Source organism: Osmerus mordax, chromosome 11 (assembly GCF_038355195.1).
Source record: "Osmerus mordax isolate fOsmMor3 chromosome 11, fOsmMor3.pri, whole genome shotgun sequence".
Taxonomy (NCBI): Eukaryota; Metazoa; Chordata; class Actinopteri; order Osmeriformes; family Osmeridae; genus Osmerus; species Osmerus mordax.
This window is the reverse complement of record NC_090060.1, coordinates 16,889,462-16,910,016: the sequence shown is the minus strand read 5'-3', so window position 1 is coordinate 16,910,016 and position 20,555 is coordinate 16,889,462. Positions and strand designations below refer to the sequence as shown.

At 49.6% G+C, this 20,555-nt stretch overlaps 1 protein-coding gene across 1 annotated transcript in view; it reads right to left on the bottom strand.

Annotated features, from left to right (window-relative positions):
- Window positions 1-2,728: 2,728 nt before the first annotated feature.
- LOC136951810 (histone-lysine N-methyltransferase MECOM-like) overlaps window positions 2,729-20,555 on the bottom strand; it is a 113,806-nt gene continuing 95,979 nt past the window's right edge. The window contains exons 8-17 of the mRNA XM_067246418.1: window positions 16,776-18,114; window positions 16,437-16,527; window positions 15,693-15,719; window positions 11,999-12,165; window positions 11,543-11,620; window positions 9,421-9,590; window positions 8,730-8,874; window positions 5,280-5,513; window positions 4,918-5,089; window positions 2,729-4,487 (exon numbers count right to left, since the gene is read on the bottom strand). Of these exons, the coding sequence (XP_067102519.1) occupies window positions 4,353-4,487; window positions 4,918-5,089; window positions 5,280-5,513; window positions 8,730-8,874; window positions 9,421-9,590; window positions 11,543-11,620; window positions 11,999-12,165; window positions 15,693-15,719; window positions 16,437-16,527; window positions 16,776-18,114 (2,558 nt within the window). The 3' untranslated portion in view covers window positions 2,729-4,352. The remainder of the gene's footprint in view (window positions 4,488-4,917; window positions 5,090-5,279; window positions 5,514-8,729; window positions 8,875-9,420; window positions 9,591-11,542; window positions 11,621-11,998; window positions 12,166-15,692; window positions 15,720-16,436; window positions 16,528-16,775; window positions 18,115-20,555) is intronic.

Genomic DNA, 20,555 nt, shown 5'->3' with positions numbered 1-20,555 from the left:
CCAAATGACAACCTTTATTCAGACCCATTTTAAACATTCTGCGATTGATGATGCAAGTGCTAACTAGCGTTTGGATGTTTTTTTGTAGAAAATCAAGGAGAGTGGAGTTCAACAACAGCCTCCTGGCTGTTCCACTGCCACGCCTTTCTAGTTAGATGTGTTGTAAGTAAACCACATCATGACCACTCCTCAGAGCGGCTGGGTCCATCAATAACAGTTACCGCCTTGAATCACCAGGGGACAATAACACACTCTTTAATGAAAGCAGGGAAGAGATTTGTCCTGTCTGTCCCTGTTACTGAAGGAGGAGGAGGATAAGGGGGGGGAGGGGGGGAGGTGTCACCAAGATTGGAAACACAGCTAAAAGTTGATGTGATGATTTGTGTAGTTCCCCCTATTGAGGCTCTGCTTGGTGCCAAACTGAGGCGCTCTTCAGGGTTTCCTTCCCGACTCCCTCCTCACCAATGTTTCCCCTGGCATTTCAGCCAGCGACGCTGCCAAGCCAATCACCCTGAGAGCCAGCTGTGTGTGCCCTCTGGGGTGTGATGTGTCTGTGTGTGTGTGTGTGTGGGGGGGGGGGGGGGGGGGGTGAGAGCCTGGCAGGCTGGGTGGTGGCGTTGCTGGTGGGCGGGGCCATAACGAGGCCTGGTGGATTCTGTGCCTCTGCCAGCTGTCCCATTAGCTGAGTGCCTCCCAGCCCGGGCACGGCTGCCCACAATGCCCACCCAACCACACACACACGTGTACACACACACACACGTACACGCACACACACACACACAAACACACACACGCACAATCCTAATCCTAAAACATATTTCATGTAGATCAAGGAAATGGTTTGTTAACTGGAAACCATGGACACATTTTCTTCTTCTTGTCGTGCTGTAATCCTGTCAGGAGCATGTTGTGGGGCTCCCAGCATTTACACTGCCAGCTCTATCCTCACAGAAGCCTTTGTGTGGATCGACAGGCTAATATGCTAAAAACTGGTGAAAGCATGTGGCTTAAGAGTGAGGATGCATGGACACCCTGCTATGCGCCGTTAATCCAACGAAACCCGACGCCTCTGTTGTTCTCAGTCGGACCCAAAACACACCGTCACGGCAATGAAGACACTTTTTTGTCATAATTTGGTGTAATTTGGAGAATGCCGCTGTGTTTTGGCAGGGAGCATTCAGCACTGAGAACGAGGATCCTAACGTCCCACTGGCCAGAAAGGCTGACCAAAACAGCTGGGTCTTTCCTCGTCACACACACTCCATTACAGTCCTGTTCTCCTGGGGTTGACCCCTGCTGACCTCATCAGACCTGCTCGCCCCCACTCTGACCTCATCAAAGATGGACATCCTACAGCGCCCGTGGACTGGACAACACGCAACAAAAACCTCTCATCCATTAATGCCAGGATCACTGTAAGCAGAGTCAGGGCCAGAGTTCTTCAGTGACACAACTGAAGCCCCCCCCCCCCCCCCCCCCCCCCCCCCACCCCCCCCAGGCCCTCGGTGGACAATCCAGTCAGGGCCCCAGTCACAATATCCGCCCACACAGCCTGCTGGTGATGGAGGGGGTCTGACAGGGTTAGGGGGGCCGGCTGTAAGACGGGGCCCTCATTGAGCTCTTGAGCGATGAGCCAGGTCATCACATCGCTCCACCTCATCCATCATGCCACACAAATGCCCCACACAAAGAGACACAGTCCTGTCTCCGCTCCCGACGCATTCAGACCCTCCGCTCCCGACACATTCAGACCTCCGCTCCGCGGCTCTCTCTGTGTGTTTGTCAAAGAGTATCAGCTTTTTTAATCAGTCTATTTCGCTTTGTGCACTGGAGCTGTAGGAGGATTCAGGTGGCTGTTCTACTCAGGTGGGAGGAAGACATCAGAGAGGAGAGAGAGAAAGAGAGGGGAGAGAGAGAGAGAGGGGAGAGAGACAGAGAGGAGAGAGAGAGAGGGAGGGAGAGAAAAAGGGAGAGAGAGAGACAGAGAGGAGAGAGAGACAGAGAGGAGAGAGAGACAGAGAGGAGAGAGAGAGACAGAGAGGAGAGAGAGACAGAGAGAGAGACAGAGGAGAGAGGGAGACAGAGGAAATGTAGTAAAGCAACAAGGCGGGAGACGAGAGAGAACGCACTAGAGCTGGAGATTGACAGAGGAAGCGAAAGCCTCAGAGACTGTAGGGACATTAATAGAGCAGAAGCCTCAGAGACTGTAGGGACATTAATAGAGCAGAAGCCTCAGAGACTGTAGGGACATTAATAGAGCAGAAGCCTCAGAGACTGTAGGGACATTAATAGAGCAGAAGCCACAGAGACTGTAGGGACATTAATAGAGCAGAAGCCTCAGAGACTGTAGGGACATTAATAGAGCAGAAGCCACAGAGACTGTAGGGACATTAATAGAGCAGAAGCCTCAGAGACTGTAGGGACATTAATAGAGCAGAAGCCTCAGAGACTGTAGGGACATTAATAGAGCAGAAGCCACAGAGACTGTAGGGACATTAATAGAGCAGAAGCCACAGAGACTGTAGGGACATTAATAGAGCAGAAGCCTCAGAGACTGTAGGGACATTAATAGAGCAGAAGCCTCAGAGACTGTAGGGACATTAATAGAGCAGAAGCCACAGAGACTGTAGGGACATTAATAGAGCAGAAGCCACAGAGACTGTAGGGACATTAATAGAGCAGAAGCCACAGAGACTGTAGGGACATTAATAGAGCAGAAGTACTTTGTAGTCCTTTATTTCTTAGTTGCTCCTCCCACAGTATTGAATTGAAATGCATTACAGTTACATTGTAGAAAGCATAAACAAAGTACCTCAACTTGCTGATTACTTTTTAAAACGGATTATAAACAAAACAAAGACGACAAAAAACAACAATCTGGTCCCTCAAAATGGATCAACGTATATAATCTGTTATTTCTTATAGGTCTGGCACAAGGGATTAACATGGACTCAACATCACACAAGCTTGCAGACAACCGTAAAAAACGTCAGACATAGATCTAATCAGACCAATCATGCTTTAATGAAGAAATGATGCCATTTTTATTTGATCATTCTTTATAAGGATTTTTCATTTTCTTACATTTGAATCAGTTCATTTTCATACAAAAAACGAGTTAATATCTATGCATGGACCTGTTTCATTAGAAGAATAAGAGAGAATGGTGTTTAATACTATCCGGCACTCAGACATATTCTACAAACCCCACAGAACTCTGGATCGAGCTCCGTGGAAGTCCTCTGTACAGAGGGGAGAGCAGTACTATTCAGTAAACAAACTACAGTTTGCCAAGAAATAAATACAATTCTCAACGTACAACAGCAACAACAACAACACCGACATAAAAAAAAGAAAAAAAAAAAGAATCATGATTGTCTAAAAAAAATGAAAGACACACAAAGATGGAGTCGCTAACAACTACCATTTAGGCTATGTAGTGGTATGATCGGCTGACTACTGTGAGTTTGGGCTAAAGAGGGAGAGGCTTTGTGGGGGTTTAAAGAACGACAATACATCTCAGTACTTGCTACTCAGTAAAAAAAACGTGGTTTTCTTCCACTAAAAAGACAATCTATTTATATCTTTTCACAGATGCACAGGTGGGCAGGATGGAGAGCAGTTGACAGTCTTGTGTGCAGTGCTTGGATTGTGCAGACACAAGCACCTCGGCAAAATAACAGACAATGTAGAAGGCTGGTCTGGTCACTGTTTTTTAAACTATTTCCTTTCTTTTAGATCTTTAGAGACTGTAACCGTGGTGATGTAGTGAATGCCCTTGTGTCTGAAGCTCAGGAGGAACTTTCATGTGAACCACCGACTGCAATTCAACCCCACCTTTCCAAACATCTTCGCAAAGTATACTATCTCTAGGGCCAGCTTTGCTTCTCCGGGGGGCTCCGGGAGGTCACGATGAGGAGGGGGCAAGGTTAAGGAAACGGTGGGGCACTCTGAATAAGGTGTTCAAATACAACCCTAACACACGTCTAGTGGGCTCGGCTCTTCCTATTGGATAACAGACGCTTCAGACACGTAAGCATGTGGTTAACCTCCATCCCCCCTGTCCAACAGCTGCCTTTGCTGTGCAAAACATAGAAACTCAAACGGAATAAATACAGCTATTATTATTCAGCATTATTATTGTCATTATTATCATCACTATCATCATTGTCAATATTAACGAGGGTAACCGGATGTAGCGGTGGTGGGCTGTTTGGGCGGCGCGGGTCTGGGGCGACCCTGCCAGCAAGTAAGGCGTTCTGCTCAGCAGTCTCTGATGAGCCAGGCTCCACAGACCCTGCTGCCGGCCCAGGGGGCTCCCAGTGCCATAGGTCGGGGTCAGAGGGGGGCTATCATACATGGCTGAGGGACTGGATGGCGCTGGACTCTGCGGCAGCACGGGCTAGGCTGTGCCACATGCTGGCGGGGGAGTGAGAGGCCGGGTGGAGCGCATCCTTGTCAGCCAGGGAGAGCATCATGGCGTAGGCCTGGAGGGATGGAGGGGAGAGGGGTTAGACCACAACACACACACACACACACACACACACACAGGTACACACACGTACACACACAGGTACACACACACACACACAGGTACACACACTCACAGACAGGTACACACACACACAGACACACACACACACACACACACACACACACACACAGGTACACACACACACACACACACACACACACACACACACACACACACACACACACACACACACAGGTACACACACTCACAGACAGGTACACACACTCACAGACAGGTACACACACACACACACACACACAGGTACACACACACACAGACAGGTACACACACACACACACACACACACACACAGAAAGGTACACACACACACACACAGACAGGTACACCCACGCACACACACATGTACACACAGCATGTGTTACCTGGGACTTGGACTTCCTGTACAGGGGCTGTTTGATGGTCTCCACCAGACTAGAGGAGCTGAAGGAGGCTGCGTCACCATCACTGAACTCGCTCTCCTCCATCTTATGCATGTCAGAGAGCTGGCGGATGTGATCGAGCGCTGAGTATCCACTCTGATCATCCTCCTCATACCTGCTGTGGACGAGGGAGAAGCAGGCGTTAGCACGTTAGCATGTTAGCACGTTAGCACGCCGCACGACCACTAGCCAAGTCTGCCTACACAACTTTCAACTTTCAGACAGAGGAATGGACATGGCGTTTCCCTCCGACCCAGGGCCTCATGAGGGTGTTCAGACCCAGGGCCTCATGAGGGTCCGCTCACCTCCGTGGAGACGGTTTGCAGCTCAGGTCCACATCATCCGCTCCCTCGAAGTCGATGTCGTCTTGCACAACGTCGTCATCGTCATGGTTACAGGGAAGTGTTTCATCTCCCGGTTTCCCGGCAGAATCACTGTGCTCCTCGTCTTCCTCATCGTCGGGGCCAACAAGCTCCTCCCCATCCTCTGGGTCGCGGGACCCCCGGGTAGCCTGGAGGGGCTTCTCCTCCCCATTCAACCTGGGAAGGACAGACACCACACATGAACCATACCACACTACAACCTCACCACACATCAACCTCACCACACTACAACCTCACCGCACTACAACCTCACCACACATGAACCACACCACACTACAACCACACCACACATGAACCATACCGCACTACAACCTCACCACACATCAACCACACCACACTACAACCTCACCGCACTACAACCTCACCGCACTACAACCTCACCACACATCAACCTCACCACACTACAACCTCACCGCACTACAACCTCACCACACTACAACCTCACCACACATGAACCATACCACACTACAACCTCACCACACATGAACCATACCACACTACAACCTCACCACACATGAACCATACCACACTACAACCTCACCACACATGAACCATACCACACTACAACCTCACCACACATGAACCATACCACACTACAACCTCACCACACATGAACCATACCACACTACAACCTCACCACACATGAACCATACCACACTACAACCTCACCACACATGAACCATACCGCACTACAACCTCACCACACTACAACCTCACCACACATCAACCTCACCACACTACAACCTCACCACACATGAACCATACCACACTACAACCTCACCACACATGAACCATACCACATTACAACCTCACCACACATGAACCATACCACACTACAACCTCACCACACATGAACCATACCACACTACAACCTCACCACACATGAACCATACCGCACTACAACCTCACCACACATGAACCATACCGCACTACAACCTCACCACACATGAACCATACCGCACTACAACCACACCACACATCAACCTCACCGCACTACAACCTCACCACACTACAACCTCACCACACATCAACCACACTACAACCACACCACACATCAACCTCACCACACTACAACCTCACCACACATCAACCACACTACAACCTCACCACACTACAACCTCACCACACTACAACCTCACCACACATCAACCACACTACAACCTCACCACACTACAACCTCACCACACTACAACATCACCACACATCAACCACACTACAACCTCACTACACTACAACCTCACCACACTACAACCTCACCACACATCAACCACACTACAACCTCACCACACATCAACCTCACCACACATCAACCTCACCACTCAAAAGCACACTCTTCATGCAGTCCAGCCCCCTGCACCATCGCACACTTCAACCACACGCTGCACACAAGGTGCATCATTCGCTAATTCTCTAACTATGAGGGAGGAAAGAGAGAGAGAAAGTGATAGATGGGAAACGTAAGAGATATTGTGAAACGGACTGGATGAGAGATACGGAGAGCGAGTGAGAAAAAGAGAGAGAGAGAAAGAAAGAGACAGAGAGAAGGAAGAGAGGAGAAAGATCTACATTCATTGTGTCATAGAGGCAGGGAGGGGAGGCAGGGAGGCAGGGAGGCAGGGAGGGGAGGCAGGGAGGCCCCTTTGGGTACTGGATCGGTCCGCCACTTAGCTGGGCCGCTCTGCCTCCCTGCCTGTTTATTTTCCTACTATCTCGTATTCATCTAATAGGCAAAATATTTAGCTGACAGCCCCATTTGGTGGGAGAGTTATGAGAGCGTTGCCAACCAGCCCATTTCCCAGTCCCTACGGAGAGAAGGCCAGCTATCCAAACTCTCTGTGTCTTAATCTGCCCACTGCCTCTGCGCCACAGGAAACAACCATTTGGTAAATCATCTGGAACCACATTTAGACTGATTCACTAATTACACTCAGGGATGTCTTTCGTCAGCTCACAAAAATGCAATTTCTGCACAAAGAGTCCAGAAAGCAGAAGAGGGAAAGAAAGTAAAAGATTGACAGAGAGACAGAGAGAAAGAAACAGAAAGAGAGACATGAAGATGAATTATGAAAAGAACAGAACATATTATAACCAAACTCCCCTCAGAGATGAGAACATTCTTACAAACAGGATGTGATGCGTTTTAAAAAGCGGCTCACAAACTGAACAACTGTGGCAGAAAATAGGGGAAATGATTGAAGTCTATATTTGTGCACAGTGCAGAATGTACACTGTACGGATGTAGATTCAGATACAACAGAAGTATTTCAGAAGATGTTTTACTGAGTTTTTGAGAGTTTCTAAAAAGCAGTGCCCCCTGGTGGAGGAGGAGCACTAGGCAGCCTGTACACTTGGGGTGCAGTGTCCAGACTGCAGGTCTACACAAGGGGACAAGCTCTGGGAGAAAAAGAGCAAGCTCTATGATTGAGAAAACAGATTCGCTAATTACGCTTTCAAACGTGGTAATTTGCTGGGGATAAAGTATCTATCATAAGTAGTCAGGAGCACAGCACTTTGAAAGGAAACATGAGCTGACCTCTTGACCTCGGACTTCTACCCTCTTCCTGTAGGCAGACATGTTGGGTCCAGATGTGGCCTGCTCACATCTGCAAGTCTCTCTCTCTCCCTTTCTCCCTCTCTCTCTCCCTTTCTCCCTCTCTCTTCTCGCTCTTCTCCCTCTCTCTCTCTTCTCTCTCTCTCTCTCTTCTCTCTGTCTGTCTGTCTGTCTGTCTCCCTCTCTCTCTCTCTCTCTCTCTCTCTCTGTCTCTCTCTCTCTCTGTCTCCCTGTGTCTCTCTCTTCTCTCTCTCTACTGTCTACACTTCATGTCCTCCAGACCGACCCAGACTGGGAGATCTCTATCTTCTCCCCAATCTCTCCCTGATCACTCCAAGACAGATATAAATAAACCCACCAACCTTCTTGCTCCACTAGCTCGCTTTAAACTCTCCTTCAAGTTTCAGGAATTTATTTGCATAATCATGAAAGATAATTGTATGCACAAAGATATCTTTGCACATGCATGGCCAAAAGTCAACAGTTAAAATGAGCCCCTGCACGTTTCCAAATGTTGTAATTATCCAGAATGTCAGTTATGATCATGTTTTACCCAGAACCCCCCTGGGCAACATTGTAATTAATAAAGTCTTCGGACTGTAGAGCAGCAGGGGTCTCGTGGGGTCAAGCAAGGCCGTGTCAACTGGTGTTTGCCTATAATCATCTCCCTGTTTACCCCACAGCTCTGAATGACTGCTGAAGAAACAGACAGACTAGTCCCATGTCTGTTCAGGCTGTTCTGCTGAAGTCGTTCACACACAAAGACCGACATACATTCACACACACATACAATAATAAACACCCACACCCATGACACTTACCCTTCCTCAGAATGGTCAGGAGATGCCTGGCTCTGGCCTGTGTTGCCGATAAAGTTTCGTATTTCATTGAAGTAGGAGTCTTCCTTGTCGTCTAGTATAGCACTGCTACTGTCCAGCTCAGAGCGAGGGGAGGACATAGCGGTGCCTGGACACACACACACACACACCTCAATCAGGACTCCACATTGGGACTTACAGTGAATTGAACTTTACAACAATATCCGTCACTGTGAGATCCTCTCAGACAAGACCAGAGAGCTGACCACACAGGCTTCACATAGGGAGAGGAGTGTCATTTACAGAGCTACTGTAGTAAATTATTTTTGATTAATTCGAGACGTCCAGTTTATGACTGGCTGCTAGCCACATGTCACTGGTCTCCAGAACTATTTCAGTCTTAGCAGCACAGTCTCTCAGACTAACAGTCTTGGTTTCTGCTGTAAAAGCAATTCAGTCAGAGAAAATATGGAATATAATTTGTTGTCCCAGAGCCATAGACAGATTTATTCAATTTGCTTCTGCAGGTACATAAATGCTCTAGCAATAAGCAAATTAAATTCAAAATCGTATAGCTCGAGACTTTACAGTTGCGTTTCAGATTGAGTGAGTGCTCTGCGGTAGCTGCTGGTGTGGTTGAATCAGCGGACGTGTGGCGGTCGTGTAGCGGTCGTGTGGCGGAGCTGTGGTTCACCTGAGACGTTACCGTTCTCATGCTTCTTCAGGTGGCGGTCCAGGTTGGTCTGCTGGCCAAAACAGCGGTCACACAGGTGGCACTTGAAGGGCTTCTCCTTGTTGTGGATGTTGCGGATGTGTCGTTGCAGGTTGGAGGAGATGCTGAAGGAGCGGTCACAGTATTTACACCTGCGGAGAGGAACACAGGTGTGCTCTCAGTATTCATCACAGTGGCTGAACATGGTTCTCACATGGTTCTCACATGGTTCTCACATGGTTCTCACATGGTTCTCACATGGTTCTCACATGGTTCTCACATGGTACTCACATGGTTCTCACATTCTCATAGGGAAACGCACACGCCAACACAAGCTTTTACAGACAAAAGTTTCCCCTTTCTCACACAAGACAAATGAGCTTGTGGAAGGTGAAACGGCACTGTCTCTTATCTCAAGCCAGCACAACAAAAATCACATTCTTTTCTCACAAAATAAGCATGCAGCTAATGCGTTTTTCACCCCCCGAAATCAGAGCCGAAGCCAAGTTTCTTCATGCAAAATTATACAAGATGATTACATCTTTTCTTTTGCTGGAAATTAACTGGCTTGATTGGTCGTCCCTTAGGAACACCAGTTATCTTGCTAAAAACTGCAATAAACAGCCAATCTTGAAAGCCGTTCCAGCAGTGTAGTGGAGTCACAATGGGGCAGCTGAGGGCTCTAACTGCCTCCCCTGTGGTCAGCTGGCTTCACTGAAGCTGGGATGCTTGTGGGATTAGGTCTGCAGCTGGGGCTGGGGTTGGGGTTGAGGCTGGGGTTGAGGCTGGGGCTGGGGTTGAGGCTGGGGTTGGGGTTGAGGCTGGGGTTGAGGTTGGGGTTGAGGCTGGGGTTGAGGCTGGGGCTGGGGTTGAGGCTGGGGTTGAGGCTGGGGTTGGGGTTGAGGCTGGGGCTGGGGTTGAGGCTGGGGTTGAGGCTGGGGTTGAGGCTGGAGCTGGGGTTGAGGCTGGGGTTGAGGCTGGGGTTGGGGTTGATGTCATCCTTCTGCCTCCCACCAGGATCTGGACAACTGACTATGTTTCTCATCACCTACATCACCTCTCCATACCTCCATCCAAACACACCCCTGCTCTCTCTCCAGCAACCATATTTCTTCAGGCAAATGACTTTATTGTATTATAACTATTATTACATCCACCAGGCTGGAGAACATCCACCAGGCTGGAGAACATCCACCAGGCTGGAGAACATCCACCAGGCTGGAGAACATCCACCAGGCTGGAGAACATCCTCCAGGCTGGAGAACATCCTCCAGGCTGGAGAACAGCCCGAGACAGATGAGAGCTCTCTGGAAGAACTCACCGCGCACACACGTGTTAGTACATGTGCGTTTCCCACCAAGCTCGTTTGGTGGAGCGCATGTGTTCTCTGAGAGACTTGGTTAGTCAGTGTGTAGGTTTGACACGGACATTCATCAATGACCTGATGTCCGAATGAAAAGCTTTCCATTCTGCATTGTGTGTGTTCACAGGCTGAGACAGAGTGGGAGGAGGTGGCAGGGGGAGGGGGTGGCAGGGGGAGGAGGTGGCAGGGGGAGGGGGTGGCAGGGGGAGGAGGTGGCAGGGGGTGGCAGGGGGAGGAGGTGGCAGGGGGAGGAGGTGGCAGGGGGAGGGGGTGGCAGGGGGAGGAAGTGGCAGGGGGAGGAGGTGGCAGGGGGCGGGGGTGGCAGGGGGAGGAGGTGGCAGGGGGAGGGGGTGGCAGGGGGAGGAGGTGGCAGGGGGCGGGGGTGGCAGGGGGAGGAGGTGGCAGGGGGAGGGGGTGGCAGGGGGAGGAGGTGTACTCCTGTCAGCCAGACTTGGGTTCAGACATCCCACAGCCCTGAGGCCTCCTTATAAGGCAGGGTATGCTCAGCCATGATAACACACACTCACACATCAACACACACGCACACACACACACACACAATTATCCAGCAAGACTTATAGCTATTTGTTTATCCTGGCACCCAAGGGTGAATGCTAACATTGCTGTCCTCATACTCTTTCAGGGAAACAGGGTGATCATAGTTGTGTATGTTCCAGCAGGTGAGTGTGTACTGACAGGTGAGTGTGTGTGTACAAACAGCTGAGAGTGTGTGTGTCTCACCTGTATGGCTGCTCTCCTGTGTGTGTCCGGAGATGGCGGGTCAAGTTGGCGGAGCGAGGGAATATTTTGCCACAGTACCTAGAGGAGAGAAGACATGCAAGGATGCTGTTTCTCCGGCTTTACACAGCACAGACACCAAGACCATACCCACTCATCTAATACTTCCATCTGCTGATCTCTCTCTGTTTGGGATTAACATATGTCATTAATCAGTGTGTAATAAACCACAGAGCTTAGTGTACAGCTCCCACGCACACACTCACACACACACACCCCCCCCAAACACACCCCCCCCCACACAAACGCTCACACACACACAGCGCCAGATCAAAGCCCTGTCGGGGTCCGAAAGCACAAATCTGAATCTGTTAATCAGGAATAACTCTACCCCGACCAGCGTTACCGCTGTAGGAGACGGACAGATATGGGAGATGGGATGTGCGTCACCATGGTTACCTGCAGGTGTAGCGCTCCTTGCCCTTGCGCAGCAACGTTTCCGGGAGGGCGTTCGTCGGAGCTCTGAAGTCAAACATGGAGGGGACCGAGCGCAGGAGGTCACCTGACTCTGGCTTCAGGGAACCGAACGTCTCCAGCTTCTCAGCCATGTTCTCAATGGCTGACATCTGTGGAGAGAGAGAGAGAGACATAGAGACAGAGAGAGAGAGAGAGAGACATAGAGAGAGACATAGAGAGAGACATAGAGAGAGACATAGAGAGAGACAGAGAGAGAGAGAGACAAAGAGAGAGACAAAGAGAGAGAGACAGAGAGAGAGAGACAGACAGAGAGAGACAGAGAGAGACCTTGGTTAGAGGTTCTGTAGAGCAGGACTGAAAGTCATGACAGGGCTTAGAGCAAAAGGGACGTAAGTGACATTTTTTTAATTTTACAGCTGAGCAAAAAAGAACTTTTGATTGATTGTAATTATTTAATTAAAAACAACATTTAAGGAATCTAAACTTTCATTGAAATTAGGCTTCAAGAAAATTACATTTCCAAAGATAATAAAAAAAACTAAAAATGTACTTATGCCTATTTTGCTCCAAACTCAATTGAAGGGTTTCACTTATGCCTTAAATGTTTTTGGCATTTTTATGTAGCTAATCAAGACCTATAAATGATATATAAAACTATTTTGTTCTGCAAAGATGTCCCGCTCGCTCCTTTTGCTCCAGTCCTACACATCCATAATTATGTTTTTCCACCATTCATTTTTTTTCTCATATTGTCTTCCATTGAAAATCTCCCCAATATGATTGTAAATATATTATTTTGGTCAACACTTCTAATCAAAATCCCAAAATATGAATGGTCACTTTTCTTTTGAGGATTATTACCAACCATAACTTAGTAGATAAAATATTGTTTTTTGTTCCTAATATATCAGATATTTTGGTCATTGGGTTATTGTTTTTCATCAATGAGTGAAATTATGTCATGCTTATTATATTTTTCACAATGTTCCACCAAACAAGGCAAAGCAGTCCCTTACACACACACACACACACACACACACACACACACACACACACACACACACACACACACACACACACACACACACACACACACACACACACACACACACACACACACACACACCAGCACACACACACAAAAGGAAAGGGATAACATAATCTACTAATTATGAGTAACATTTGCTTTTCAAAGATGTTTGATGTGTGCATGGATGCTCGTGTGTGTGCATGTATGTGTGAGAGAGCGTGTGTGTGCATGTGTGTGTGAGAGAGTGTGTGTGTGTATGCGTGTGTGCAGCCAAATTAACCGTCAGCACTGTGCAAATTTGAGGGAGAATATGTATACTTTTGATTTGTGTTGTGTGAGTGTGTGTTGGGGGGGGTGAGTGTGTGTGGGTGTGTTGGGGGGGTGAGAGTGTGTGTGGGTGTGTGTTGGGGGGGTGTGTGTATGTGTGTGTGTTGGGGGGGTGTGAGTGTGTGTGGGTGTGTGTTGGGGGGGTGTGAGTGTGTGTTGTGGGGGGTGTGACTGTGTGTGGGTGTGTGTTGGGGGGGTGTGAGTGTGTGTTGTGGGGGGTGTGAGTGTGTGTGGGTGTGTGTTGGGGGGGTGTGAGTGTGTGTTGGGGGGGTGTGACTGTGTGTGGGTGTGTGTTTGCGTGGGGCAGACGAGTGATTCATGTCCATTGCTGGGCTGTAAACCATTGTGTAGAGAATGTAGGCAGACAGCACATTTGTCAATATGAAGGATGTTGACGTTACTGATCAAGGGCCAGACACGGGTAATAATGATATGGCTGTGCTGGGTGGGGAGGGACGGGAGCGGCCTGGGGGGGCGGGGGGCTGGGGCGGGGGGGGGGGGGGGGGGGGCCAGGGCATGTCAGCTCATCACTATGGAGGCTGTTTTTAAGGGGCCGCACATTTGCATTATTTTGCGTGTATTGCATTTCCAGTGTGTTCCTTATTCTTATTTCAATAAGGCTACAAATCACTAGTGATCCACGGCCCTGCTCCTGGCCTGACATTTCATCTCACTGTTCCACCCCCTGTCAGTCTGACACGGGCAGAGAAACAGACAGGAGGAGGGAGGGAAAAGAGAATTGGAGGAGGGAGAGAGAGAAAGAGAGAGACATAGAAAGAGAGAGAGAGAAAATGAGAGAGAAAAAGAGAGAAAGAGAGATTGAAAGAGAGAGCGAGAGAGAGCGTGTTGACTGATGAATGACAACAACCACATAATTTGATTGGCCTACGAGGACCAAAGGCCCAGTGTAAGGTTCGTATCGCAGTTCCTGCATTCTGACTGGGTAAGAGGATGTGAAGTTTAATAATGAATATGCCAATGCTCCGTAAGGGTGAGGGGGCAGCTGAGTGGGGTAGAAATCCAATTCTTCGGAATGTATTTCATAAGGATCGTTACGGCAACAGGGTGGCTACGTTTTCCATAGCTCCATAAGAGGCCGTAATTCTAGGTAGCATTAGTGGTCCTAAAGCTGTCCAAAACAGTGAGTCTCTGAGATAAGACTGTTCAGCTGTCCAACACAGTGAGTCTCTGAGATAAGACTGTTCAGCTGTCCAACACAGTGAGTCTCTGAGATAAGACTGTTCAGCTGTCCAACACAGTGAGTCTCTGAGATAAGACTGTTCAGCTGTCCAACACAGTGAGTCTCTGAGATAAGACTGTTCAGCTGCGGAGCTGCTGGACATGGCCCACCCTGTCTCCTCCTCTCTGTCAAACTAACTCACACTCCTTCACCTTCTGCTAAGTGTCTCGTGTGTCTGCCTGCTCCGGGCCGGAGGGAGAGGCAGAGACAGAATCAGAGACAGCCTCAATATCTGCCTCGTCAGATATTGATTCGGTCTGACAGGACACAGAGTGTGAGATGTCTGGAAGCGGGACAGCTAGATGAATAGCTGCACATTTTAGCCCCGCTGAGATTCTCTCGCCCCCCCACCCCGCAGCCAGACACCCACCCACCCTCCGGTTCCCCTGCTGCCCTCCTGTGTGTCGTTGAACTTGCTTGTTGCTGTAGTGTCTCTGAGGGGCCTCTGTTGATTGGCTAGCGTCAGATGTCAGTGGTGCTGAGAGCAGCTTAATTAGTGAGATGCATTCTCAATTGTTGATCTTATCAGAAACCAGATGTCTGGGGGAGTTCCTCCCCCCTCCCCATGCCCACTCCCCGCCCTCTCCACGTCCCTCGGAGACTGTTACCCTCTCGCTGATGCAGAACCCCCACCACCCCCACCCCCCACCTCTGTGCCCATTTTAGCAGGCTAGCTTTGCTGTCCAAACAAGCGGGCCTCCAGTCAGTGTTAGATGTGCAGAGTTGCTATGTGGGGAAACCCCGTAAAAAGTCCCATCATCACCAGTGCAAATAAACACCGACCGAAAACCTCAAAGAGTTTTGTTTGCAAACTCAAGCAGATTGTTAATATTGTTTAAACACAACAATTTACTATATGAGGATTATATTTTATATACACAACAATTTGTAACAGTACTTCTTAACATGTAGATGTGAGAAGTGATTGGTTGGTCAGATACATGCTGAGAAGTGATTGGTTGGTCAGATACATGCTGAGAAGTGATGATTGGTTGGTCAGATACATGCTGAGAAGTGATTGGTTGGTCAGATACATGCTGAGAAGTTTGGGGTGGAGGAAGACGTTTGTCAGGACTTACCCAGGTCCTCTGGTCTGGCATACGGAACTAAGGGGCAGGACAGAAGGAAAAGAGTCATCAGAATCAGGAAGTGCATGAATCAACAGCTTTTGATTGGACGCACATGGCCAAGGAGGGGTGGAAGTTAGGCTGGGACGGGGTGACCGACTTCTTAAAAAAGGCCCCTGGCCAGAGTTTCTGGGAATGATTTGTGTGTCCAGACATCATAAAGTAATAAAGATGTCCTTAACTCTGTAACTGTTTAGGTTGATAGGACACCTCATTAAGCTGTGTGTGACAGCCTGGAGGATAGGCTAAAGGAAAAAACTGGTTCACCAAGTGAGGAAAGGGTACATAAATCAGGAGGCTGAAACAGCCAGTAAAAACCAGGCCTGCAATCTATGGCTAGTTAAAAAGCCTGGCTTGAGAAAGTGGTGTTTTCACTTACCAGGGCAGAATTAACGCATGCACTTCAACACACACTAACTACAGGCACACAGAGACCAGAAGCACATCTTTAAGAGCATATCATTTTTATATTGACAGACACATGTGAGGATATGTCACTGGGTGCCCTTTCCAGTCCCCACATCTGCTTTAGATAGTCTAGAACAGCCCCAACAAGCTCCAGCATGGATCAGTCTGCAATCCCCCCGCAACCTGCCCCCCCCCTCTCCCCTGGGCCAGCCCAGAATACTGCACCCCCCCCCCCCCCAGGCCTTAGAACCAGTTGATGTAACCATGACAACACCGACAGGAACCTACCTGAGGATGAAACAGGAATCCCGGGTTGGGACGCATGTACTTGTCTTTCAGAGCCTCAAACGGGTCTGTCATCTTCCTCTTCTCAACCCTGCTAATGTTAGACTTCTATCAGTTCTTACATGCACACGACAGGAAAGCAGAGATGGGTAATTCAATCCAATATTAGAGGGGAGCAAAAGTTAAGGATTTCCTGAATGAGTTTTGACGTTTCAGTGCCATAGTTTTATTAAGAGATTAAATAAATTCGATTGCATGTGTAAGTTGTGTATGCAAGTTGCAAGCCTACGCAAAGTGTGTGCAGTTGGAGCAGGTGTGTGGTAGTACGGGAGCTCACAGTACCTGTAAATAGGGTCCATGAAGAAGGGAGTGGGCCTAGCGTGCTGGAGAGAAGCGTCCGCTTTGGGCAGCTCCACCCCCGACTTGTCGTCTCCAAACAGGCCGCTCTTCTCCGACACCTCTTTCCTGCTCCCACGGACCCTGGCGCCCATGCTCAGGTCCAGGGGCTGGTCCTGATTGGTGGAGGGCAGCGCCTCGGGTTTGGAGGGGGTGAACAGGGGCTTCTCTTCCTTCCGCTTGGTGGTGAGGTCAAAGGGAGACTCAGAGGTCCTGCTCTGGCCCTTCTTGGCTTCGTCTACTGGGGACTTGGGCTCCCCCTTGAGGATGGGAGGTCTGAGTTCCCTGTCAGGGAAGTGGTAGACCGGAGGGGAGAATGCAGGGAAGAAGGGCAGGGGGAACATGGACGGGTACGACAGAGCCCCTACCTTCTTGTCCTGCAGGCCCGCCAGCCCGGTGGAGCCAAAGTACTTCTCAGCAATCGAGGCAATGGCCTTAATGGAGTCATTCACAGCCCCGGACACAGCTGTGTGTTCATCCAGGGAGGGGGGGAACAGGGCGGGGGCAGGGACATCCTGAGGCCCACTGCTGACTGTGAGGCTGGGGCACTGGGGGTCAACAGCCTTTCTCTTGGAGCCCTTGCCATTCTCCCTGACCCTCCCCTTCTCACTCTCCATGTCACTGTCCAGCTCAGACCCAGACGAGCTCTCCAGGTCGCTGCCACTGGGAGTGCTGACGTCATCTAGGTCGCTGCTCTCTGATTGGTCACTGATCTTGTTGCCGTGCCTCTGATTGGAGGAGCTCTGAGCATGACGCTCCGCCCCCTGCGAGTCACTGACAGGTGACTCCTTGTGCAGCGCCTTGAGCATCTCGCGGGCCTCGTGAGCACCAGGGCTGGGGGGCAGCAGCGGGCTCTTACTGCCTGGACCTGGGGCTCGTCTGAGCGGGGAGCTGGCAGGGATCAGAGGGGGTCTGTGGTACAGTCCAGAGGGAAACAGACCAGGGAAGCTGAAAGGAAAGGCAGGCGCAGCCGGAAAGGTCAGGCCGCTGTGATGCCTGTTGGTCCCAAAGTAGTCAGCCAGCCCAGCGCTGGTGTGGCCCATGGCTCCAAGACTGGACTTGTCCATGGCGGGAACCCCAGGTAGGGCCATGCCCTGAGCGAATAACCCCCCTGTTGTGAAATGATTCTTGCCCTCGCAGAAGCGGCGGTGCTTGTTGAGGGAAGAGGTGGTGCTGAACATCTGGCCGCAGTCCTTGCACTTGATCTGAGTGCGGCAGTCTGCGTGCATGCGCTTGTGGCGGCACAGGTTGGAGAACTGGGTGTAGGACTTGTGGCACACCTCACCTGCAGACACAGGAGACAGACACAGCCCACTGAGTAACTCCACACACACACACACACACACTTTGTACTTTACATTTCTATTGAAGCTACAGTTCAGCCTGCATGGCAGACAGGCTGTGAGACACAGGCACACAGGCTGTGAGACACAGGCACACAGGCTGTGAGACACAGGCACACAGGCTGTGAGACACAGGCACACAGGCTGTGAGACACAGGCACACAGGCTGTGAGACACAGGCACACAGGCTGTGAGACACAGGCAGACAGGCTGTGAGACACAGGCTGTCCCTGGGCTCTCAGACATGTGACAGGAGGGGGCAGGAGGCTCTAGATCCTGGTATTGTCCTGGGGTTCGTTTCCCAGGCTGAGTCAGTGTGCCACCCATCACCTGCACATCCCTGCATCTCAAGCCATTGTGCTCCCAGGGTCAACCCAAGCGCTCAGTAAACACTCAGACATACAGAGACATACAGGCACGTTTCACATAACACACACACCCACACACACCCACACACACACCCACACACACACACACACACACCCACACACACACACACACCCTCACACACACACACACACCCTCACACACACACACACACACACACACACACACAAGGGTCTGTCACAGAAACGCAGCACAATGGCTCTATTTTTAGCTCGAGAGGGAAGTGAAGTTGAATGAATCCTATCCTGTACGTCCGATTCCCAGGGACATGTCCCTTTCCCCGCCAGCCTCCCCCTCCCCTCCCAGTGTAGCTCTCCCCATCACACTGTCATCCTGCCCTGTCACCTTCCCACACTTCTGCCTGTCTGGCCTGGGGCCCCACCCAGTGAAGCACAGTACTGAAACCCTTAACCTGCCTCTGTTAAACACACTCTCCCTGTGTTGGCCAAGACTGTCCTACACTGGAGAGCAGAATCTTCCATTAGCGTGCGTGTCAAACTATGCTAAAACTCTAGATTCATATAATATTTATTTATATTTATATGAGCTCTAGTAAAACATCTATGATACAATCTCTCTTGTGAATTTGCTATTATAAACTCAAACGGTTACACTAAAGGGTATTTATTTATGGTAAAATACATGTAAGCATGTAGGGTTTTGTTTGAATCTAGTGTACATGAACAGGAGGGCTGGGGTGAGGACGATGACAGCTGCACTTTGCTACAGTAATTTATGCGTCTGTCGTCTGGGGCAAATGTCACAAAATGAATGATTAATGGTTCATAATCTCTTCCACTGGGTCAGTGTCACAATGGATCACTAGTTGGTCATTCTGTACATGTAAATATGAGACATGGCTTATGGTGTCGGCTAAACACGTGTTGTTATCTGTTTCCTCTGCGTTGGGTACCTTGTTGAAACTCGCGACTGTAAATCACAAAGCCAGACATTTAAAGACTGACAACACACACACACACACACACACACACACACACACACAGGGTCTAACAGAACTGATTCCCTACACACATGTGTTTTGTCAGCTCTCCATAAACTTTAACTAAATATTATAAACACATTCCTGTGAGATAAGCGGTAAGAGAGTGTCTGAATTAATGACCCAGGCCTGAAACACTGCACAATCATGGCTAGGGTCCTTCAACTATTTCTGAATACAAGACACACACACACACACGTACACACAAACAGATACACGGTACAGCAAGCTGTAAGGACGTACGTGCCTTTCATACACAAACAAAACAGATCACACACATGCTCTCCCACAGCTGTCAGGGCCCAGGGTATTCTGTCTTTAACACGGTCATTAGCAGGTTTTAAACCTGCATATTTTCAGCTGATTACAGCAAATGGATTCTACCCTGGATGGTGGGGGGGACATGTGGTAGCTATTTATCTGGAATGGTGCATGTGGAGGGGGGAAGGGCAGGGGACTGTAGGGATCAGCCACTCTGGCCTGTGTGTGTGTGTGTGTGTGTGTGTGTGTGTGGTGGGGTGGGGAGGGGGGGTCACAGCCAGGGGTCAGAGACAGAGGGTCAAGCTGCTTCAGGGTGAGAACAGGGGTTTAGGGTTACAGGTCACTAAGCAGATAAAGTGTACTACCACAGGGTGTTTACAGACTGGGGGGGTGGGTCAAGGTAGCAGGCTGGAAGTCAAGCCTGGCCCGGCTGGTCAAAGTGAGAGGGCACAGGGGAGGTCATCCTTACAGTGTGAGGTCAAGTGTAGGATTAGCCTACTCTATCATCGGATCTGTTAGTTATACAGAGTGTAGAACTATGGTCGGTACTCGGCTCAACAGAAATGCTGTTCTCAGGCTTAGACTTCATAACATACACTATGCCTACGGTATCATTCCTGTGAAACCAAAAAATGTTACGTTTTTGTTCAACTTATCAACTGCATCATGGCAGAACATTGGAAGGCATTCCAGCAAAATAAGCATGTTAATTTGTGCATTTACAAAATATAATTC